This window comes from Bemisia tabaci, chromosome 10 (genome assembly GCF_918797505.1).
Source record: "Bemisia tabaci chromosome 10, PGI_BMITA_v3".
NCBI classification, from domain to species: Eukaryota; Metazoa; Arthropoda; class Insecta; order Hemiptera; family Aleyrodidae; genus Bemisia; species Bemisia tabaci.
The window spans coordinates 560947-586795 of record NC_092802.1 but is presented as its reverse complement, the minus strand read 5'-3'; the positions used below and the strand labels follow the sequence as shown (position 1 = coordinate 586795).

General features: G+C 38.9%; 1 protein-coding gene across 1 annotated transcript; it reads right to left on the bottom strand.

Moving 5' to 3' along the window:
- Positions 1-1532: 1532 nt before the first annotated feature.
- LOC109038294 (uncharacterized) lies at positions 1533-24476 on the bottom strand. Its single transcript, XM_072305259.1, has 9 exons — positions 24264-24476; positions 15581-15831; positions 13782-13983; positions 12164-12498; positions 10490-10598; positions 7321-7577; positions 6232-6322; positions 3621-3667; positions 1533-2617 (listed from the first exon to the last, which is right to left on the bottom strand). The coding sequence occupies exons 1-9, from the start codon at positions 24319-24321 to the stop codon at positions 2444-2446; spliced, it is 1524 nt and encodes a 507-aa protein (XP_072161360.1). The 5' UTR covers positions 24322-24476; the 3' UTR covers positions 1533-2443.
- Positions 24477-25849: the final 1373 nt, after the last annotated feature.

Below are 25849 nucleotides of genomic sequence, written 5' to 3'. Positions count from 1 at the left end.
AGCCAGATTCATTGTAGCAACTCCTAACCTCCAGAAATTGGTCGATACGAATAACGAAAAAATCTCAGAAAATGTATGTGGCAGATCAATATAGATAGATTCGAAGAGAAGACGGTAGCTTTAGGGACAATTCGAACACAAATTTGGGCAAATTACGCGTGGATTCACATGGATTAATATGGATCAATAAAACACAGCCACGGACTCCGACCCTCAACGTGATAAATTTATAACTGACAAACAGACAAACGAAAAATGGCGGACCACAGACCGCAGCGCAGTCAAGCGGGAGCTCTCACCACGCTGACTATACCAGTATGGTAAATTTAACCTACCAACACCATGACCAGTCGCATACAGATGCCTACAGATATCAAACGCAAGTGTTACCATGTTATTCCATACTTTTAACTCATCGTATGGTAAAAAATACCCAGCTGATGGTGAGAAATACCTAAACGATGGACAGACACACCTAACTGATATTTACAATCCGGGTATGGTAATTTTTATATCGAGTATGATTCTCACTTTCATCTAGATGCTTAAATCGACCATTATTTGGCTTTTTATCACCATATTTTTTTTTACTATACCATTATGGTCAATCCCACTTCCACTTTTTTTTCAGTGTTCAGTATGCAAAATTACTATACAAATATCAGAGAAATTGTACAACAAAGTTGTCGGAAAATTACACTGAATTTTCTCTGTGCTGCCGATAAAATTTAGTGAAATTTTCGAACAGATTCAACCAACAGTATCTCTGTAAAAAATTAAAATAGCGGCGAAAATTTTGATACGTCTAATGGCGCATGTGATACTTCGGCCGGAAGGTGACGATATTTCAGTATACTCATTCTGCGGGGCTGAGGAAAAACGCCGTATGAGCCTTCAGACATGGCCAGATCTCCTTTTACAAATCATATATTTTCAGGAGAAGTTGTAAATATGTTTCCTCCAATTTTTCAGAAAATTTTTTCCTATTTTGATGTAAATTCTCTGAAAATTTCAAGGAAATATATTAATAACTTTTTTCAAAAATTAATGTTTTTTGAAAGTAAATTTGACAACATTTAAATGCTGAAACGACGTTTTATCTTCGCACGCTAGCAAACAAAAGTATGTTTGGTCGCCTTTTAAAATAATCCATGACTTTCCTCTGCGTACGGCCAGCCGCCTCTTTTTTAGCTGCTTTTGATTTCCAATTACTTAGTGAAAATGAGTTATTTCCTCCGACAAATGAATTTGGGTACTCCAAGTTTTACGGTTTTGTTTTTGTTCTTTTTTTTTAAATCATAATATCTTGACCCAAAGATACTACACACGCATTAGAATTCGATTCATAAATAGAAACTTCTGAGTGAACACGAGAAATATCAGCTGTACATTTAAATTGAACAATTATTAGAAATTATGACTGGATTATCCGATTTGCTCACATGAAGGGAAATGCCACCGTATGACATCCGAAAGCGGTGAACTAAAGTCAATTTTTCTTCATTTCAATCGATCAGGAATAAATTGTCAGAAACGTTGTAAACGCAGTTCATCAATCACTTTCATACGAAACTAAAATATTTTGTGTAATTGATCAAAGAAAGAGTAGGAGAAAAGTTCATAATTAATGTATAATGTATTGCATTTACTGAATTTGAAGGCGCTTCACATGAAAAAGCATACAGCTACACAGGCAAACCTTGAACTTCGTGCAAGAAAATCTTCGTCGTTACATCACACTCATATTTACGGTAGATAAGTATTTATCAACTATTTTTCTTAGAGACAATACACTTTTTTTATTTTTTCATGCGTTTACAGAAGAACTCCAACCTATCCTTCATTCGGAGTTAGTTGCGTGGCGTGCTTCATGATACATCAATTGTTCTGCCATTTAAACCTTTGAAAAAGAATCGATAAACAGGGTGTTCGCAACGAACACCTTAATAATCGACCCTTTACCAGACTTCCAAATGGGGAAATATCGATAAACGATCATTCACACCACTCTTTAGAGTGGCATAGTAAACTGGATTAATTAGTATTAATTGAACGTATTTCTGTCAAACGGAACTATGTGTATCATGACGTGAGCCCTGTTATGCATGTATTTTTATGGGTCTTGGGGCTCATGTCTTAATGCACATAATTCCGTTTGGCAGAAATACGTCCAATTGTACTGCCATGCTAAGGAAGAACGCTGTATGAGCCTTCAGATGTTGCCAAGTTCCCTTCGATAAAAACCGAATTTACTGGACAAATTGTGAATATTTATTCTCAAAATTATCAGACGGTTTTGTACGCAATTGAATCTAAAATATCAGAAAATTTCAAGAGAAATGTGCATGAATTTCGTCAAAGATACATGGTTTTTCAAGGAAAATTTGACAACTTTCGAATATTCATACGGCTACTTTGACCGTATGACATTCTCTCGTCCAATTCAATACAATCTGAATTTTTGGCTCCCCATTTTCATTGAAGGTTGCTTTTGTGGAGGGCCCATTGTTAACGTTCTCATTTTCCGCACCGGAGCAGATGTCTTCGTAGTTGCTCCGGTAATCTTAAAGTTTCGCAAACCTATGGCACAAATGCCTTTTTTCACCAACATGTGACCCTGCAAAAAATCACATATTTCGGTTGAAATTTAATTAAACTTTGAAGCGTGTGATGAGCATCCAAGATTAGAATATTGGAGAAGAGTGTGTTCTTTCATTGCAACAGTGAAAATTCGGTCAACGGTTAGTGTTACGTCAATGAACTAATGATTCTCGGTCTGTGAACCATACTTTCGTATGCACACCATATCATATGATGCATGTGAATCTAAATTTTCGTATATACACCCATTTTCCAAATTCTCTGTAAAAGACGTTAGTAGCCTGTGACGCTGAATGTCTTAAAATATATTAAATAACTAACTATTATAATACTTATTTCAAGTATGTACTCAAAGTTGGCGTTTTACACTGGGTGATGTGGAAGAAAGAAACTTGAAACCTCTTTCCTTTTGTTAAAAATTAATGAAACTAGATTCTTAGGAAAGTGGTTCAGTTATCTTCACATTAAGGGTCAGGATGATTCTTTAAAAAGAGTCCTATAAGACTCATTATGAAGATAATCATTGGAATTGTTACCATGGATACCTTTACAAGAATAGTTCAGTTCCTCAATCATACCTATTTTAACATTATTTAGAGCAGGACAATTCAATAGAGGTTTTGGTTTTTTGACACTTTGTCGGAAGACATGATGGATTTGGTAGCAACTCACATGTTTTTGTTCATGAGGATGTCCTGAAGATGAAATATTGAGCCCAAAATGGCCATCATATGAAAGAAGAAAATTCCACGTATAGCTCGGGCCCAAAACAGAAACAAGTGAGTTGCTACCAAATTCAATAGAGCTTAGCACGTTTGTCTTCTGTATACGCACTTTTACTTTTTGAAAACTTCATCTGTCTTTAGGCATGAATCGTTATATATTTGTAGCAGAAAGAAAGGTGTCAGCCTTATGAACGTAGAAGTAATTCGATAGTTTCATGTTTGAGTGATCACGAATTTTTAAACTGCTGTATTCTTAAAGTAGATTTCAGATTGATGAAATCATTACTTTCTTACCTGTAAACCCCAACTGCTTGGAGAACTGTCCCGAATAATCCATTCGCCTGAAACCAAAAAATCAAATGAATAACATTCAATTGGACGTATTTCTGCCAAATGGAACGATAGACGAATAGGAAAGATGGGGTGTTCTGTAAACATCTGCATAAGAAAGAATGTTAAACGGCCGTGATTCCCTTTGGAAAAATGGGAAAGCGAGAGAGCGAGATTCTACATTCTGTCAAACAGAACTATGTGCCAACTGAATGCGGCACTCATGAGCCATAGGTATGTAACAAGACGTTGTGGACAGGACTCATGAGTCAGACCCCGAGGTGGAGCCGCGGCGGACGCGTCGCTGACGTCACTAGCGCTTTATAATGGACCACTAGACAAGGTACGAATTTAAGCGATCTGATACATGTTTCTTAACCAGCATTTAGCGTAGAAAACGATTCACACAACGAAAATTACGGAAACCAACTCCTAACGAAGATATTAACGTTTTTATTTCACATTGGTAACGAGGAATTTGAACTGCCCGCTCACAAGAAACTCAAAACTCTACGTGAGTCAAATCGCCCACTACAACGGTTTCAGCAAGCTTCCCAATCGAGCAATGTTCATTTCCCATCATGTGTTGTTCAAACTATTAGCAATTTGCTATAACTGAGCCAAAGCGTCAAGATTGAGGTTGCCAGATTTTTATATCGCAGAGGCTGTCATGATAACGTTTAGCGCGCGTTGTGAATCACGTAGAGCATTGAGTTTTCATGAGCGGGTGGTTTGAATTCACGCATTAAGAATCATTAAATATATTTGTAAAGAGTTAATTTCGGTAATTTTCGTTGTGAGCATCGTGTTTTACGTAAAATTTTGGTTAAGAAACATGTATCAGAATGCTGAAATTCGTACCTTATCTCGTGGTCCATTTCCCTTCATTCGTACGGCCCTCGACTGACGAGCACACCCCTTCGTTCTCACATGTCTCTAGTTCCGTTTGACAGAAATACGTCCAATTAAACAAACCCTTCATAAGAATGGAAGATTTGGTCAATTGAATGTTCCACTTTGACGCAACTAGATCCATTTTCTGATAACTTCATTTTTTCTTTTCGGTAACTCGACAAAAGAGAAAAACTACATCTATTGGGCGGATTAATTTGGAATCATCCTAAATGCATCTTACGTCTCCTAATTTTCTCTCGAGTTTCATTTGCTCACAGAAAACTAAACAACATAACTGGAATTTCCTGCAAATTTCCGCTACCTTGTAAAGAATGAACTACTAAAAGAATTATTACTTTTCGGTCAAAACAGATGAAAAGTAACTTTTGGTGTCATTATGCTCATTCTACTTTCATCTGTACGATTTTCCCGAAAATGCAAGAATTTTTAATCAAGAAAATTGGCATGTAAAAGATGGATGCGGTTGCGAGCACCAAAAAGACAGTTATGAGTACAATTCTGAACATCTGAATGTGATTTCTGTAAAGTGTACGCCGTTAGGAGACCCCTCAGTTCCAACTTGAGATTTCCTCAAAATTCCAGTAAATCGCCCCCTGTCATAAGCATCTCCCAACATATTAACATAAAAAAATTTACATAGAAACACATTACAATCATATTATTCTCATTACATTTTCAGTGTTTTTGTCTAACAAAATGATCAAAGCTTATGAAATGACACTGATAATAGCAAACACCTCAAACTAATTTTTTATGTGCATGGGGAAACTAATGTTGCGTATGCTGTTTCTGAACAGAGCTACGATTTGTAGGGCCTAACAGAAAAGGGTAGTCCAATGGATCACTAGACAGGATACAAATTTTAGCATTCTGATACATGTTTCTCAACCAAATTTCCTGTAAAACGCGATTCGTGCAACGAAAATTACTGAAATAAACTCGTAAATAAGATATTTAATGTTTCTCGACGCGTGAATTCAAAATTCCCGCACATGAAAATACACTGGTTTACGTGAGTCAAATCGTTAAATTGGCGGTCTCTGCGATACGAAAATATGGCTACGTCAATCTTGCCGCTTTGGCTCATCTATATAGTTCCTTTTTTGAATAATATATAGGGTGGGAAAGGAACATTGCTCAATAATTGTGAAGCCTGCCAAAAGCGTTCGAGGTGCGATTTGACTCACGTAGGGTATTGCGTTTCTTGTGCACGGGAAAAATGAAATTGCTGATTTAACAATTTTGTCGTTATAAAAAGTGTCCGACATATTTCAATGTAGATTTTACAGTAGAAAAATGCTATTTTAACCACCCCCGAGATTGAATCAGCTTTCCACTGCTGTAAAATGTACATTTGAAACATTTCGGACATATTTTTTAACAATTCAATTGTTAAATCAGCAATCCATTTTTTTTCCGTGTGAGCGGGGAATTCAAATTTCCCGTCACCAATCTAAAATAAAAACGCTAATATCTTAGTTAGGAGTTGATTTCCGTAATTTTTGATGCAATAATCGTGCTTTATATGAAATTCTGGCCAAGAAACATGTATCAGACTGCTTAAATTCGTACCTTGTCTAGTAGTCCATTAATCTTAAGATTGGGAAACAAATTATTACTGACAAAATTTACGAAGTAAAAGAAGCAAAGCGGGGGATACCTCTGTAATGGCCAACAATAACGACAGCATGACCCCCTGTTCTCCAATTCTTAAGGCAACCGTCTGAATTGAGTACTCCCGAAACGTAGTGCTGAAACGATAAATTGAGTCGAATTAATTTAAATTAAACAATCGACCAAGTCGAATCGATAAACGATTCGACTCAGTCGAATTGAAAATAAGGGTCCGCATTGAATAGGGAAAGTGACAGGCCACCAGATCTTCCCGGGTTTTTTTCAGCCAATCAGACATCAACGACCACTTTCTCATTCCTTTTTGAAAATAACACGGAAAATTGAAAAACTTTCACCAACTGCACTCTATCGTTGGCTTTCTGGAGGTCTACGAACCCCGGATGCAACTCCTGGCCAACCATCATTTTCTCTTAGATTACTTGGGTGAGCGGAAGTAAATTATCAATCGTTGATCTCCCTGATCTGAAACTGTCTCGCTGGCTCCTAATTAGACTAGGCATTTCTGCTACACGGAACCAGAGACAGATGGGAAGAAGGGGTGTGCTCGTTAGTCGAGGACCGTAAGACTGAATAGGAATTATAAAGCGCCAGTGACGTCAGCGGCGACGAAGCCGCCACCGCGCTCGTTCGTCGTCCGATTTAACTCATGAGCCCTGTCCATGACGCTCTTTTTCCATGCCCAATGCTCATGAGTGCTTGGTAGAATGCAAAATCCCGCGTTTCCATTTCCCCAGAGGAAATCATGCCCACTTTTACATTGTCTCTTATACAGATTTCTAGAGCACATCCCATCTCTCCCACTCGTTTACAGTTTTGTGTACTGCCGCGTAATAAGGAAGAACGCCGTATGAATATTCGAGAGTTGCCGAATTTCCCTTGATAAAACATGTATTTTTGACGACATTCGTGCGTATTTTTTCTTGAAATTTTCAGATATTTTGGATTAAATTGCGTAGAAAATTGTCTGAGCATTTTGGAACGAAAATATTCGAAATTTTACCAGTAAATTCGGTTTTTATCGAAGGAAACTTGGCAGCGTCTAAAGGCTCATACGGCGTTTTTCCTTAGCACGGGAGTGTAGCAGAAATACGTTGGAATGTAATTGAATCCTTACTTGGAGCTGCGGGGGCCAGTACATATTCGTCGGGATGGGACTAATCTGCAAAGCATCCTCCACGTCTTCCTCCCTTACTTCAGCAAAACTTCGAATATTTGCGTAGACGGTCTTTGAGCGATCACACACGCCGGTTACTGCCTTGTATGGGTAATCGGCTGCTTTTGGTACTCCAAATTGTTCTAAGTAGGTCAGAGCTTGTTCCACGTCTCCGCCCAAACAGCCCTTGCTCGGCCCCGGAACGCAGTCCACCAACGCTGCAAACATTTCCAAATTTACGTCAGTCCATTCGCCACAGATGGAAAGGCAGATTTCGCAAGGCTCGAGTATATTCCACAAAATTTAAAATAAGTCTGTCGCGCGCAAGAGATACCGCCAAATTAATATTCCGTCGCCTCCCGGCCAAAGTATCACAAGTGCCATGCGACATTTAAAAATTTCCGCCGCCATTTTATTTGTTATAGAGAAATTGTTCAACGAAGCTGTCCTAAAATTTCAATGAATTTTCTTTGAGCTGCTGATGAAATTCAGTGAAATTTTCAAACACATTCAACCAACGATTGCTTTGTAAAAAAAAATGGCGGCGGGAATTTGTAAACGTCGCATGGCGCTTGTGATACTTTGTGCACCATTTTATTTTTTACAGAGAAATTGTTCAACGAAGCTGTCCTAAAATTTCAATGAATTTTCTTTGTGCTGCTGATGAAATTCAGTGAAATTTTCAAACAGATTCAACCAACAATTGCTCTGTAAAAAAAAAAATGAAATGGTGGTGGAAATTATTAATCGTCACATGGCGCTTTTGATACTTCGGCCGGAAGGTGACGGTAAACTTTTTACTGGCGAAATTGCACGAAAATCACGCTGGGCGCATGTGAAACTTCTAAAATCCACTCCTCATCGTGCAATCTACACGTAGTTTATGACACGCTTTTTAAAGTTTCTAGCGTCTGCGGGCAGTTTTTCTTAGTCACCGCTGACCACCGGTTTCCACGGGCGGAGGAGTAAGAGAAACTGACCCAAGGAAACAAACGATCTCACTAACTTTTTCCATTGCCCAAAGTTCATGAAATTTCTTAAAGTTTCACGCAAATATATTTGACATTTTTTCCATCTCTGGATCTGGCTGGAGCATGAGCTAGAACGGATAACTAGATAAGGTTTGAATGTAAGCACTATGATATTACCTCCTCATAATTTTACGTAGAAAACGAACTGTGCGACCCAAATTATTGAAGATAACTCCTAATTAGTGTATGAACGATTTTTCATGCACAAATTCAAACCTCTCGAGAGGCAGCAGGGTATGATTGAAGCCTACGTAAATATCGTCTATTTTCTTAACATGGCGTTAAAGTCTCCACGAATGTCAAGATCTACTAAAGAGTGCAAATGGACCGTCGGATAAGGTGCAAATTTAACCATTATGATATATGTTTCCTGGTCAAAATTTCACATAGAAAACGATTTATACGACGGAAATTACTGAAAGTTACTCATAACAAAAAGATTAACGTATTTCGATGCATAAATTCAAACGTCTCGCTAATTAAAAAAACACACTTCAATTGATTTAAAATACACAGTACACGATACAACGTAGCAGTCTCTGTGGTAGGAAAATGTAGTAACCTCAATCTCGACGCTACGGCTCTGCTTCTGTACGGTTTTTTAAACTTTGAACAACACAAGTTGGGAAACTTTGCTCAATTAAAATGTCTATGCCAATCCGTTGTGCGCAATTTTATTCACCTAGACTCTCGTTTTCCTCGTGACTGCCTGAGAGATGGGCACAGCGGGCTGGTTATTGAACTTGATAGACAAAGCGAGAGACAGAAAAGGCATAGAGGAGTATAGATTGATCCTATTGGTTGAAATGGGCGGTTCCTATAGACTAAGAGAGAAATAGATGGACTATAACTATAGGGTCTCTCGTAGGCATGAGTGAGTTACTCCATTACCTACCTCCTTTGTCCATTGCAACCACCCGCCTCCACCAATAGAATCTCTCCATGTCATCCCTTATGTCTTCTTTGTCTACAGCTTTGTCTATCGATTTCAATAATCGGCCTGCTGAGCTGATGTTCATCCCCGGAGGACTATTAAGTTTCATACTATTTTCTCAAATAAGAAGCTAGGCAAACAGGGTCTCGACCCTAGTCAAAGGTTAGGTCAATTAGCATCATGTACTTAAGCTATGAAAAGATCATGTGGATTGTAACAGATTTCACCATGACTGGAATTCAGCAGTATAAATATCTTTAGACATGAATTTTAAGTGTTTTAAATGATTTGGTAGAGTGAAAATCAAGAAATATAAAAGAAAAAACTCTGTGTTTTGACAATTATCTAATTCGGCACGAAGCTACCTTAATATTTTTTTAAAAAAAAAACACAGTATCTTTTCCTGTAGTGCATCCTTCCCTTTTTAAACAAAAATAATCCATGCAGAGTGCACAGAAATGTCAAAATCATAAGTTGAAAAACGCTGACTCCGCGAGTTCAAATATCAGAGCCAAGTGCAGTGCGGCCAGCGCGACACCTTTATTAGCGCCTACAGGACTGCAAGGATACTTCGTGCATTGCGCGTACACCACAAAGGATACTTCACGCAATGCGCGTACATCATGGTGCGTACGCGCAATGCGCGAAGTATCCATGCAGTCTTGTAGGCGTTATTGCGCGTTTTGCGCTAGCTGCACTGCTCTAGTATATGAACTCTTGGAGTAAGTGTTTTTCAGCTCATGATTTTGAAATTGTGTACACTCTGCATGGATTATAGTCGTTTAAAAAGATACAAATATTACGTAGGTAAAATCCAACTAATTACCTTTCCTTCCTCACATGCTTATCAAGCACGTGAATATTGGAATTATGGGACTTAGGCTCCGAGTATAATATATTTATGCACAATTAATTTAACGACGCCCAATCTATTAGAATATAGAACTATAATGTCTGGCTTGTATGAAAACTTAAATGCATAAGTGAAACTGTACATGAAATATGGCATTTACGTTGTTTTTAAATTGAGCCAGAAAATGTCGTTCCCAGTTACACAATTTAGACCAATTGATTCATGTGGAAAATGGCTCAAAATTTACGCGGAGCCCGTCGGAAAAGAATATGCGTATGTTAGGGTGTGTGTGTTTCTGTTCGGTGCACTCACCTTGCGTCGAAATCTTAATGGGCGTCTTTGCCGCTTGAGACAAAAGGATCTCAACAGCACCAGCTGCCGCAATAGCCCAACATGAATTGCATAGTTTGTTTTGCTGGTTCTGCAAGGAATCGAAAAACACTCAATTTGACACTGTATCTGCTGAAGTATATACATGTTGCACGTAAATGTTGTTCCAAAACACGAGGACTATTGTATAAGAGATATTCAGACAGTATCAACGAATTAAGCTGTGAATTCATCGACGGGTGGATGTTCTATTAATGTCTTCGACAGCCAGCCCAGTAACGTCAATAACTGTCGTCCCGATTAAAACATCAATGAGTGGCGTCATCAAAGGGTGTCCCATATTACGGCACCAGAGGGTATCCCGATAACATCGTTAACGAGTGTACCGATGACATAATTAACAAGTGTCTCAATGAAGTCATTAACGAGTCTCGGTGATGTAATTAACGGATGTTTTAAGAAATACATTTAAAATACTAAAAATAGCTAATCACAAATAATTTAATTATTAATGAATTGTGATTGAGTGGTGAATTAAATTTTTAATAAACCTTCAATTGCTCAAGCCTACGGTCAGATTGACTCGAGGTTTCCGTTTAGCAGAAATACGTCCGATTGCACGTATTTCTGCCAAACGGAATTGTGGACGAGTGGGGAAGATGAGGTGAGCTCTAGAAATCTGCATAAGAAACAATATAGATGTGGGCGTGATCCCCTTTGGAGAAATGGAAAAGTATGAAAAAGTATGTGCAAACTGAAAGCGTTATTATGTGCCGTGGGCATATGACAAGAGCATTGTGGGCAGGGTTCATGAGCGAAAGAGTCCCACCACCAATTTCCTCATCGTCACCTAGCTCGGTCGTTGCCGCTGACGTCACTGGCGCTGTATAATTCTCACTCATTCCACGGCCCACGACTAACAAGCACACCCCTTCTTTCCCACCTGTCTACAGTTCCGTTTGGCAGAAATGCGTCCAATGTGCCATCCAGTTGCGCTGGGCACGGAATCGTGTTTTAATGCTTGATTCTTGTAGATTAGCTGGAAATTAGGAGATCGGTCCAAACAGCAACTTTCTACGTTGAATATTAATCGAGATATTGTCCTTCGAAAAGTCGGGTTTTTGACGTCTTCCACCGCGGTAGTGTATAACATGCTATGTACTACCGCGGTGGATGACATCATCGAGTTTTTCAAGGCGCGATATATCGGTTAATTTTCACCGCGGAAAGTTGCTGTTCGGACAGATCTTTTTATTTTTAGTTGCTCTGCAAGGATGAAGCATCAAAGACGATTTTGTGAGCAGCGCAACTGACTCGTTTCAATAACGAGCCCGGAGATGGAGAAGTGGTCACAGAATATATGGATTTCATTTTGCAAAAAGGAACCATTAGCATTGCAATGATGCTAAGATTGTGCAACCTCATCCTTTGCAATAAAATTGCGGAAATTATGAAAAGCTATGAAATTTAGATGGTAATTTTTGTCTTAAATTTACAGTTTTTAGCGAGTGAAATAGAAACTTATGAGGGATAATCGGGTTTTTCCTCCAAGACAAAAGAAGTTGCACAATCTTAGCAACATTGCAATGCTAATGGTTCCTTTTTGCAAAATGCAATCCATATCATGTTCTGTGAGGTGGTAGAAGTGGCCCTTACTTGGGAATCTGTCGGTGGATAGCTGGCAGCTGGAACTCGCCAGTCCTTAATAGGTCTCCCTGACGGGGCATTTTGGTCGATCCAATATGTGAAGTAACTCGGCTTCCAGTTGGGCGAGAGTGAGCGGCGCCCCGGACGGGAGCGTTTTCTCGGGGACGGAGGGGCTGAACGTGAACGTCCTCTGACGTCGTCGTCAGAAGAAGACGCGGCGTCGGAGGAGGACGTGGAAGGCTGACGGAACAGCATCCGCGGTCGCAGCCGTGGGCTCTGGCTCTCGCCGGGTTCTTCGTCAGATTCTGCCTCGACTATTCCCTTAATATTCAGGTACTCCTCACCTGCACAAGATTCCAAGCATGTGGGCATGTAAGGATCAGTGGGCTGATTCTTAATTTTGATAGACAAAGGGATAGACAAAGAAGCAGTTGGAAGTATGGAGAGATGCTATTGGTTGAAATGATTAGAGTTGGCTACTTTCTCTCGGAAAAAATGAAAAAGGGCGGAGATTTGGAAACGCCGCAATGGAGATACCTGGTTTTGCACTTTAGCCATAGCAATATAACCGAGAGGAAAACTAGCCAAACATATTTAACACTATAGCAAACTGCCTGAGCTGAACACCCCCCCCCCCTCAGTTTCATACTCGTGCGCATTAGAGCTCAAAAAATTAATTTTGACTCTAATTTTAATTTTTGGAACTCCTTGGCTTTGATTTCCCCGCGAAATGGTGTGGACCCAGCACCATTTCTCTACCTTGTTACATACAGTTTCGGGCCACTTTTAAGTGTTTTTTTTCGTCATTTAACAATATATAATATTTATATTTTTTCCAGGTTTTTTTATGTTTTGGTCACTTCATTTTCTAATTTCTATATTAACAAGCAAAAGAAACTGTGTCTAATGTGGCATGAGCCCTGTCATGTACGTATTCTTGCGGATCTCAGGCCTCATATCTGATAGAATTCTATAGTTCCTTTTGATTTAAATACATCCAACTGTCGGTTACTGTTTCTTACCGTGTGCGCCCATCTGCGGGCTGATTGTTAATATTGATAGACAAAGCTGTAGACAAAGAAGAAATAGGGCGTATGGAGCGATTGTATTAGTTGAAATGGCTGGTCCCCATAGACTAAGGGCGAAAATGATGGACTAAGTATAGGGTCTCTCGTGGGTTGCTGTTAGTTAGTCTATACCTAGCTCCTTTGTCCATTGCAAAAACTTCTTCCACCAATAGGACCCCTCCATAACCCTCTTATATTAGACGTCTATAACTTTGTCTATCGATTTAGCAATCAGCCTGCAGAAGGGCATTCACGGTAAAAAACAGTAACCGACATTTGGACGTTATTGAAATCATTTATTGGTTTTAATTTTAATCGAACTATATTCGCGCCTCACTTTGTATCTTGTCTACTCGTTCAAGTTTTTTTCAACACGGAAATGACAGCGCAAAGTCTATTCAAAATTTTCCTGATTTTTGCTGACAATGCATGGAATGATGATTGAAATTTTCAATTGAAAATGCTCAATTGTTTCCGAGTACAAACAAAAATTGTGAATTTGAATGTGCGTTAACGTTCCCTCGTCCTGAAAAGGGCGTTGTAAGTGGTGTTGTACTTACGAGTAAAATCTGTGAATGGGCCGACGCCGTAAACAACAGATCCTCCCGACCCTTCAGACGCCATTAGTTCCTTGATTTCGACTAAGTTTTTCTTGAAAATTTTGAACCGTTTCTTCCTTTCCTCCTCTGAGCCGTAATTTTTATTATATGTCTCTTGAAATATTGCGAATTGTTTGTCTACACTCATTTTCGAGATTTTATTCTACAAATCAATAGAAACATATTTTTTAGAGGCCAAAAAACCACTCATATGATTAATCCTAGTAATGACGTATTAAAATAATATGGTTATTACGTCTCGTATGGGAATATTTGGATTTTTTTTATTTACTCCCAGAAATGCATAAATTGCATCTAAGGGTCATTTTATTATCATGAAAGTTACCATTTTGAATACTTTGCAGCTCAGAATTTTTAAAACTATATTGTTTTTAAAATTCAAATGGATCATTTCTTTGGAGATTGGAAGAAATATTTCACGGGTAATTCAGAAAATCGTGTTTTATCCACGAAAATTTGTCAAAAGCCGAAGATATATTCGGCGTTCCTCCTTAGCACGACAATTTACTTAAGGTGATTCGACGGACGCCATTTTTTATGTCAGAGCGACGTGCGATATATCGCATCGATTCGTCCCATAATTTCAGCTCCTCGTCATTTTTTCAAATTTTGAGATCGCTCTTTTGTTGTCATGAGACGAAGAATTATTCATGCACCAAATTTTACAAAGAAATTCAAAGTAGTAAATGCGTCGTATTTTTTGCAGTTCCGATCATGGCAGTATCAAATGCGATATTTTTCCTACATACACGCAAAACACATACATTGCGCAAAAGCGCATGCGACCAACGTTGAGCGGTCATATCTCGGAAACTAAACGTTTCCCCGGGATGATCTTGTGCTCGTTAGAAAGGTAAGAATCTGAACTTTTATTTAGACTGGTTTTTGTTTAGATTCCGTCGATTCCACGATCGTGGTAAAATAAAAACTACATTTTTGTGTCTATCAATAAGTGCTAAAACCGCGTAAGTTCCACTTAAAGCCAAGTAAACCCCAGAAAACTATATACCACTAGAAAGCTCTATTTAAGAGGAACATTTTAAAAAAAAGTTCATTGAAATCGGTTGAGATGCGGCGGAGATATGAATTTTTAAAGGTTTCCACTTTAAAAAATGGCAACGTCGCAACCCGGCGCTTCTAAGCAAAACGGCGACCGGTTTTGGGCGTCTGGGAAGCTACTGTATCACCCCAAGTGATCAAAATTCGAAAATGCCTTGAGGCATTTTTGGCCGTTTTTTCACACACCTCTTTGATACATGAATTCTTCAGTCTCATGACGACAGAAGTGCGATCTCAAAATTCGAAAAAAATGACGAGGAGCTGAAATTATGGGACGAATCGATGCGATATATAGCACGTCGTTCTGACATACAAAATGGCGTCCGTCGAATCACCTTAAGGTCTGGATACACGATGAAATTCCGAACTAATTCTGATCAAAGTAGATCAGTTGATGACTGATGGTCACCATGCAACAGTCCTGTTTGATGAAACTTGGACGGGCCTCAAATTTTGATCAGAATAGAGTGCCAGCATTCATCTTTCCTTGCCGCACGAAACATTCCTGCAAAAGTTTTCATTTTAAAATTAAGCAAACCAATGATTTTAAGATTGATGACTCCCGACGCTTTGATGGTAATTGGTTCGGGAATTTGATCGTTTATCGAGGCCTTTAAGCGGTCTCTTTCCAGAACTCTGCATAGTTATGATCTTTTTTTAAAAAAAATGGGGATTCCTACCTTAAGTTCTTGTCTGGCAATCTTTACTTTGCCTTTGAGAGATCTTGTCCAAAGAGTCCTGTAATAGTTGTAGCGACCCATGAATGGGCGCACATCCTCTAGGTTGAATTGGCAAACGCAATCGCCCTTCGAGCAGCTTGCACGAGTCCACGGGAGGTTGTACAAAGAGTCCCTGCCCCAGGCGGAGTTACACTGGACCTCACAACTAGGCAAGTCCGGAGTGCCTCGACCACACGCCCCATCAGAATATACTGAGCAACAAACACATCTAAGAACTTATCCACGGGGAATCGAACAATTTTGTCGAGAGGAAACAAATAGATCGTATTCGATACATCAAACGGGTGAGATTATTACCAAGTTGAACATGGCAATTTAATTTGTTACGACAGAACGTTCAAGTGGATTCTTTAGATAATTTAAAGAAACTAGGGGTCTGCCCCCTGGCTGCTACGCGGCCCGACCCCCGGGGCGCAGCGCCCCCCCCCCCTCCCCCCCAAAAGCCGCGGCTAGAGAAATCATCGAAATCGCCTGTTGGCGGTTAATGAACAAATCATATTAATTGAATAACAAAACGATGTTTCAAAGAAGAATTTCCCGCCAAACAATACTCTTAATGACTTTCTCCTTACTCTGAATGTTGATTCCTTTCTTGGAAGTCGACCTTGACAGGGCTAGAGTCCCTTTATTCTGAGAGTTAAGACAATGTGAATCCATTTCTGATTGCTTACCGTATTTTAGGCCTCCACAGTGTCATAAACGGGAATAAAGATTACAGTTTCACCAATTGCAAAGATTATAATCTGGAATGGACCGAGGAATTACGGGCTCGACAGTAAGGAACAAACGGAATGAGAGACTGAACGGAGAAAGGAATTTGAGAATGAGCCGATCAAACATTACAAAAAAACGTTCGATTTGTGTTGTGTAACTTTTATTCCCGTTTGTGACTCCATGAGGGGGTGTTGTTTTAGCTCTCAGTATAAAGGGACTCTGCACAGGGCCGGATATACCTGTCTATGTCTAAACAAAGGCCTTTGAAAGTAAAGACTCACTCCATTAAAACTCGGAGCTGTTTTTTTTTTAAATGACAGCTAATTTGTTATTTTTAAATCTCAAATGTGCAGAGCCCCGAAAACAGTGGCGTGGCGTACTTTGCGATATACCGATTGATATGCCATTTAAAACCATGGAAAAGGATCAATATACAGGGTGTTCTCAACGAACACCTAAATAATCGAGTCTTTACCACAGCTTCAAACGGTGAAATGTCGATGGTCGATCATTCACGCCTTGCCACTGACCATGAAGCCATTCTATAATGCAATTTGTCAACAATGACGTTTATGATACTTTGATCTAAAGGTGAAATGCCTAACAAAAGTGTTTTTAGGACATTTTCACAAAAATACGCTCCTGCTCATTTAAGTCTCCAACGTCATATCGAGAAGCATTCAAATACACATTCCGTCAGAGCAAGGCGCAGATCTAAAAATTGACTGACACGAAATGAAAAAATTGTATGGAGAAAAATATGGTGCTCATTTGCTAATGCGTAAAACAAGTATTTTTAGAACTTATTTTACAAAAATGTGCACATGCCACTTATCTTCAACATGTCATCCACATGCCATTCGACCAAACATCATGTCTGCAGAATACACGTAATAAGACTGAATAGCGGATTAAAGTTCCTGGGAAAAGCGAGTGGAGCTCATCTCCTCATGCCTGGAATTGTCTTTTTTTGAAAATTTCAACGGTGAAACTGCACAAACGCGTATCTCATTTACGATGTTGCAAAATCTTTGATCTCCGTTTATTTCAACATAGTAGAAAGAACCAACATCACTGTTTGAAACTATGTTCACAGAACCTATTGGACGTACTTCTGCCAAACGGAACCATGTGCATTATGACGTGAGCCCTGTTGTGGACATACTCTTATGGGTCGCAGGGCTCATGTCTTAATGCACATAATTCTGTTTGGGAGAAATATGTCCTACTCTTCTCTACATGTGGAGAGAAAGTCAGACAAGTTTTCAAGAGTTAACGTTGTGGATGCTTTTCCATCTGAACGATAAAGTATGATAAGAGTCTTGTACCATCGCCAACCGGGGCTCAATTTTTTGCTGTTTTATCCTCGATTCGTAAAAAAATAAGTACAGACCCTCTCAAATCACTGTATTTTTGACAGACAGGCTTACTAAAAGCTGAAACTCATCTGTCTTGCACTTCGTCAACTGATTTTTTTGTAAGATTTTAGAGAGTCTCTAATGCGTAATGGACTCATAAAAAAAATGACGTCGATATATCAGCTTTTTTTCATCAACTTCGTTCAAAAATCCCCCCTAGAAAAACGGACGAGAGGAGCGACAATTTGACAAAAAAAAAAAAAAAAAAAAACATGTACAACATGAACATTGAAAACATGTACATTGATCCACGTCAGTAAAATTCCCTGAAAAAACTTGATTTTGGGCATGTAAGTCAGTACAACTCTGTTTCATCTGCCTCTGCTAGATTTTTTCTTGTCACCAGAAAAAGAAAGAGAGGCGATTTCAAGAGCAATAAGCTATTTCCGACATTTTCTTGGCAGTTTGAATCAACATCGAGTTCAAACCTCGCGACCAAACATTAGATTCGAGAATGATAGAATTAATCGAAATCATATTAAAATCAGTGGTGTGGCGTGCTTTGGGATATATCGATTTTCATGCCATTTAAACCTATGGAAAAAGATCGATTATCAGGGTGTTCGTGCAAACACCTTAATAATCAATTATTACCATAAGTTTAAATGGCAGAATTTGTTTTTCAAAATTGGCACGTGAATTCTTTGGTCTTTCTGACGATCGAAATGGAGCCAATCGATGCAATATATCGCATGTCGCTCTGACATAAAATATGGCGTCCATCGAATCACCTCGAATAGTTACGATGATCATTTCAAACGCCAGATTTGAACCCGGTAAACGTAATGACGGCCTAAAGTTTCCCAAAACTCAATAAGCTCGAACAAAAATTTCTTTTTGATTGAGGGAAAGATAGATTGTCTCATCTCGTATACTAAAACAAAAAATAATGAGTGCTGTGATGCTGCTGCTGTCCAGCCGCCGAAATTTGCTCGAAAATGGGAGTTAATCGGAAATGACACGCAACTCGACCACAAGCACAACATATATATCACTTCTTGCACAACGGAAAGAGCAAATGTTTGCTTTTAGCATAAGATATACTAATTTTAGAGTATGTTGAAACCGTATTCCATCTCAATAGCCCATCAGTTTGAAAATATATTCATAAATTAACTGTTGAACTTGAGAACCTCGCCTGACCACAGGATACGGTACTGATAAATTCAGTATTTTACGGAAAATGCTAGTCGGAAAAATAGATAAAATCGGATGACTAATCACGGATTCGAATGCAGCGTAAAACTTCGGCTGGGAAAATAATATAAATTTTCCGCGTATACGCTCTTCAATGGGACGGGGGGAGGAGGGGTTCAGCCGCAATTCGATTGGAGTTTGCCTGCAATTGATTTGATTAACCACATGGAGCAACCGGACTAAATAATATAAGTGCTACTCTGCAGTGCTGAAAAAAAAAAACGTTGTATAAACATTCGGACATTACCAAATTTCTCCAGATAAAATACAAATTTTCAGAGAGCTTGTTTGCTGTTCGATGTGAAATATCTGATAATTTAAATGTAAAGTATTCATAATTTTCGTCGCAAATTGACATTTTGTTCGGGGAAGTTTGGCTATATTCAAATGCTCTTGCGGCGTTCTTCCTCAGCACAGTCTGCCGTGCCAAGGCAGAACGTCGTATGAGCCATCAGACGTCGACAAATTTCCTTCGATTTATACCAAATTTGCAGAGGAAATAGTGAATATTCTCCCCCCCCCCCAAAATTTTTAGACAATTTTGTACGCAATTTAATCTAAAATATCTGAAAATTTCAAAGAAAAATGTGCATGAATGTGGTCAAAAATAAATTTTTATCAAGGGAAATTTGGCAACTTTTGAATGTTTATACAGCGTTCTCCCTCAGCATAGCAGCGCGGTAGCACTGTTTGCTGAAGCATTAAAAGTGTAAGAAACCATGGTATTCATTTTCACGGTGGACTTCATCGTGAACCGTATTTTTCGATAAGCAATATCTTCGTTAATTTTGAACATGTAGACTTGGCGTTCGGACGGATCTTATTATTTGTTGATGATCATAATCGGCAAAACACGCTTCTGCGCATAGCACATTTAACCCATTATGGCGACTTGTGCACCAGTGGCGTGGCGTGAATAGTCGATTATCGATACTTCCCCAGTTGAAGCTACGGTAAAGACTCGATTATTAGTATGGTGCTCGTTGCGAGCACCCTGTATATCGATCATTTTCCATACGTTTAAATGGCAGATCAATCGATATATTGCAAAGCACGCCACGCCACTGTCGTGCACAAGGTGAAGTTTTCAACCTGTTGAGGCAGCTAATTGATGTTCTACAATTCCCAGACTTCTTGAAATTTTGCGTCAAATGCACGCGCGTAGGTTGATTTTTAAAGTGCTGTTCATGTTCTCTTTTTTTTCTATACAGCGCCTCACTTCAAACGCATAAAAAGATATAAATGCTGTTTTTGCTGTATTAGCGGGAAGCGGATTTTTTCTTCTTTCCACTGAAAACGAGACAAATTCGCAGGAAAAATGGCAAATTCCTACTAATTTATAGCATAACTGAGTGATATAAAAGTTCTTCCATTGAATTCAATTTTTTGTTTTTAGTACTAGGGGCCACCGGAGGCCAATAGAGGGAAAACATCCAAGAAGAACGCAATCTTTAGTTCTGAACCATTTGTACATCGATCTTTTAGAGTCAAATACGACCAATTTGGAGCATTTAGTTACGCGTATACCATGCTGCAGCACAGTAAAAGCACAAATTATAAAAGAAAAAATTGAAGTGCTTTGGAAATCGTTGAATTTGACACGGAACCAACTTATCAATAACAAATCACACATATTGCATTTTCCTGTAATAATTATTATTATTATTTTTTTTTCATTAATTTAAATCAGAATAATCCATGCAGATTGTGCAAACATGTCAAAATCATAAGCTGAGAAAATGCGAGTTTAAATATTAGAGCCAAACACAAAGCGGAACGGCGCGCGGCGTGCTGCCAGCGCGGAATGCGCATTGACGCCTACAAACCTAAGGGGATACTTCAAGCATTGCGCAATGCGTGAGGTGTCTCCTTAGGTTTGGAGGCGCCAATGCGCGTTTCAAGCTGGCCGCCCGCCGCGCCTCGCACTGCGGCGTGCCACTGCGCCTCATGCGACTATTTCGCAACAGAGGTGTTGCACAGTATCATACGAAATTAAAGGCGCTCCAATATATTAAGGATGGCAGGCATCCTTTAATAGCACGGAGCTTTCCTCGCAAAATAAATCAAGATACTACGGCACAAAAAGAGAGCGGTAGTCCAAAAGCTCATCAAGTCCTAGCATCCGTATTTAATAACGTTTAGCTTAATTTTTAATTTCATTAGAGAAAAAAGTGACTCGATTTAGGCAGAAACATTCTTGGGTATGCTGTCAAGAAGATTTTGTTTTAAATCAAGGTTATAATAGCTGAATAAAAGCGGGTTTCTGCTCGATGCAAGTGACATCCTTTCTATATAAACATTTTTTCCTCTTTAAACAAGCATTATTTTCTCTATTGATGCATAAGGGAATCATCTCGGTGGTAAAAGTGAGCATATTCCCGCTTAAACCAAGTCACTATTTCCTCTAATGAAATTTAAAAGTCATGCGAAACGTTATTGAATATAGATACTAGGACTTAGTAAGTTTTTCGATTACCGCTCTCTTTTTGTCGTCGTCACTATCGTCACTAGATTTAATTTGCGAGGGACTATCGTGTTTTTGAAAGATACCATCAATCATGATACGTTGGAGTGCCGTCAATCCTGTATGAAACTGTGCAACACCGTCGCGCCGTGGCGAAATAGTCAATCAAAGCACCGCGGCACGCCGCACAGTGCGGCATCCCAATGGACGATGCGGACAAAAATCGGTAAAAGACACTTAACTTTAAATAATGAAGATAGTAGCACCGAAATGGGAAAACCCTTTGGCACTATCAAAGTAAACGCAGGCCTGACTCTTTACCCAATTTTGTTCCGTCCAAAGTTTTTGTGGTCCATTTTTAAGTTTATCCTATAGTTTTTTTGTGCAATGTTATTTGAAATAGGAGTTTAATTGGTACTTGATAATTTATTAAAATTAGTTTACTTAGTTCAGTTACAAGCGACAACATTGGTGCTAAGATTTCGCCAAATAATGAAATTGAACCCTTAGATGCCCAATTGCCCAAGTCGGGTCAAACTGACCCAAGGATCACTGACAACCCGTGCCCCGCAGGTTTTATGGGGCCGGTGCATCCGAACTTGAGATTAAGGTCAACAAATACAACTTGAAAAAAGAATAAGACATCAAATTGAAAAAAATCTTATATCAACACAGCCGAAGATATGAGATACGTTTTTGAGTTTGGTTTTTTAAAACTTGACTCCCGAACCAGAGCGACAGTTCATTGGCAGCCAAGAGCGGAGCATCGCGAGCTTACGCCTCATGCCCTAGCGCCTTCAATTTTGCAGATGCAACACGGACATCCATCAAGCACAAATAGTTGTATCTCTGCGCCGTCATCAAAACTAGTCTTTTCTCTTACTCTATTTTCATGTTGTGATGGCTCCGTTGTGTATTTGTAGTGGTGTTTAAAAGGCTACGTGAGAAACAGTTTAATTTGGATTGCATTTGTTGGCCAAACTAAGCATAGGATAAAAATGATTGGTTGAAGTGTCTAGTAACAAGTATAACACTCGAAGAATAAGAAAATGTTATAACTCAGGATTTTTTCGTATTTTTCGAAAAAAGTTCATTTGCAGTTAGCAGCCTTGAATTAGCCCCATGTTAATGCCCAATGTAAAAGCAACGTGAAACACCCACACTTTAACTTCAAGTATCTCTGATAGTCGCGAAAAGTCGAAAGATCTTTTTGGTAGAATTGAAGTTGAATAACTGAGGATTAAGAAAATGTCAACCACCCAGAGTATTTTACGTTTCAAGAAAGAAATCTTCATTTGAAGTTGACGTCTTTTCCCTGTGTGTTTTTTATAGACCAGTGATTCTCGACCCATTTCCTGGCCACTTCTATCCAAATTTGGAGTAGTTTTGAGAGAAAAATTTGAAAATGAGCCATCACTGTGAGTCAAAAATGTCTTGAATATGAGAAATTAAAAAAAAAAAAAAATCAAATATCGAGTTTAATCAATCGATATATCGCAAAGCACGCCATGCCACTGCCAATTTAATTCAATCATTTACACCGAGTGAACATTTTGTGAAAGATTATGCGAAATAAATTATATCAACTGTGTAATAATGGTGGACGCCCATTCTAGCAGTGGCCCCATTTAGAAGTTATTTCATTGCAAACACAATTATATAAATCGGAACCTACGAGGTAGAGGAAAAGATCCGTGGAATTTGCACACTACAGAAAAAAATTAATCTAAATTGAAGCGAAGATAATTGGTAATTTGAGTATGAAAAAACGAACTTTATCTCATAGTATTCTTAATTCCACATCTTAAAAAGTGTTTAGGATTACATAGAAAACACGGGAGGAAAAAAAATATAAGAGATATGAGAGAGGGATGACGAAACAACTGAAATACAATAAAATCACCAGAGGTGACTTTAATATTTAAGGTTTCTCAGTCAGGGAAGGCCGATGTTCGAGGATCGAGAGAAGCATAGAGTTAAAATCCAGATTTTTGAACTAATCATGAAAAGGAAAAAGGAGGAAACATCCAATAAATGAACATCTGATATTCCCAAATTAAGGAATGTTCGGAACGAAATTCATTAGCAATAATGGTAAAAATTGGCAGTCAAATGAAATTAAAAAACCGCAATACCTGATTCGTGTATAAGAAATGCCAACCTAAAACGAGGACGTAATTTGGTTTGATGAAAAATAATTTCCGATTAAAGGACAAAATCCCGCCTAAAATGAAGAATAGGACGGGCCGGCGAGGAAGGGGGCGAAAAGGGCAAAATGGGCATTATTTTACAATTTGGAACTATCACTCTGGCTCATATGTAAAATCACTCAACTGCTTAGAGGCACTAATGGAACCAGAGTTATCCGTAAAATGAGGCAAACTTAGTAGTTCTTTTTGCAATAATATTTCTTTTTTGGGGCGGGGGGGGGGGGTACAATAACTCTTGATTCAAATTTACCAATTAGAATGAAAAAGTGACAGATTAGCCGTCGAAGGACTGCAAAGTCATGCTAACTAACTGGAAGACAAGTAAACATAAGTAGTGAAAGAAAGTTGTGGTAGTAGTTTCTATCGTGCAATTTTGTCCAAATTGCCCAACCAGTTGGACATATTTATGCGAAAAAGAACTATGTTGCACACAAACCGCACATAGTTCCTTTTAGCATAAATACGTTCAGTTTTATTGGCAACTCGTCTCAATTGAAATGAAAGTATATAAAAGCAACCATGCAGTGGCCCCAAGGCAAATGATCGTCTATTCCTTAATTATCATTAATGGATTGGAAACGTGATGATTTCTACGTAATCTCAAAAGTCATGGTACTCACCTTCATTAGGCAACACGATCGACACATTTATGATGACGCAGTAGATCCGGAATCTCATCGTGCAGAACAATTTTGCTAATGTTGACCACTATGGTGTGAGGTGCAAAATGAACGTACTTCAACGGCATGAATTCACGGAATATCTGGCGCAAAGTCATGAACGCATGAACATTGCACGTTAGGTTAACCCTCGATGATCGGGCATAGATGCTAGTCGTGGAAAATGTACCCGCAACACAAAAAATTGTAAAAAATGGGTCTAAAAATTGCTGCGTCAATCTTGAGCCTATAAAAGTAGTGGATATTTACGGTGCTTTTGCGCAGTGGAATAATCGCTACAGAAATAATGTGCCGTTAGCTGATTGGTTCGCTGTTTTTCTACTTGTAAAGCTCGATGCAGGCGGCACGGTCCTTATTTTGATATTTTCCGATTTTTTTTTTTTTTTTTTTTTTTTTTTTTTTTTTTTTTTGCGAAATATTAATGAGGCACACGTGCAATCGGTGCCTACTGGTGATTGTTGCAAAGAGTATAAAACTTTTTCTGAGAAAAAGTCAATTTTCAGTTCTACCTGAGCCCCTCGGAAGTTGGGCTGTGTTTGGTGGGGGTGAATTTGTGGCGCATTTTAGCGCCAAATGAAATGGAGGCGTCAGCATAAAGAAGACTATTGAAACCTTGCAGGTGGCAAGTCCTCCTTTTGATATTCTCCGAATTTTATAATGGTTTTTTTTTGGGGGGGGGAGGGGGAGGGGTAAACTTTTAACGAGGCACACGTGCATCGTGCAATTGGTGCCTACTGGTGGTTATTGCAAAGAGCATAAAACTGTTTTTGAGAAAAACTTAATTTTCAGTTCTACCTGAGCCCCTTGGAAACTAAGCTGTGTCGGGTCGGAGTGAATCTATGACGCATTTTTGCGGCAAATTAAATCGAGGTCTCAGCATAGGTAAAGCAGGCTATTGGAACCTTCAAAATTTAACATTTGAGTACACTCTAATGTGTATATTTTCTTGATGTTGGCGCTTTTCTGTAGAATGTTCTTAAAGTTTCGTTCCGGTACTTTAAAATCGACCAAAAAATCTATGTCCGGTCGGTTTTACTATTATTTTATCGTTACGGCCCGTTTAATGAAAAGCGTATTTCCTTTGGAAGAACCTGTGTGATTTACATTGTTATTAATGAGACCACTAACATAGCATCACGCATAAAAGGTGTATGCGTTGCTGTGCATCCTTTGACACTGGGGACTAATACTGAAATATATACTGTTCTAGGCTACTATTAACCCCGCCTCCTTTCTCTTTGGATGCATCTATGATGCAAATAGAACCTCCCCAAGGTTTTTGGTGTCACATAAGACTGCACTGCTATGACTTTAAAAAATACTGGCCTGCAAATAGAGTGGTGCCTACTTATCAAATCATCATCAGATTTCAGAAGGTGTATTCAGCGCAGTTAGAGAGAAGTAGACTTATCTAATATTATTTACCGAACTACAATCGTTTGTATGTACGATCTAACTTCAAAAATGTGTTTCTCTGGAGAAAATATATTTTCAGAATTTTAAAGTCAAGTCACAGCCTCTAATTT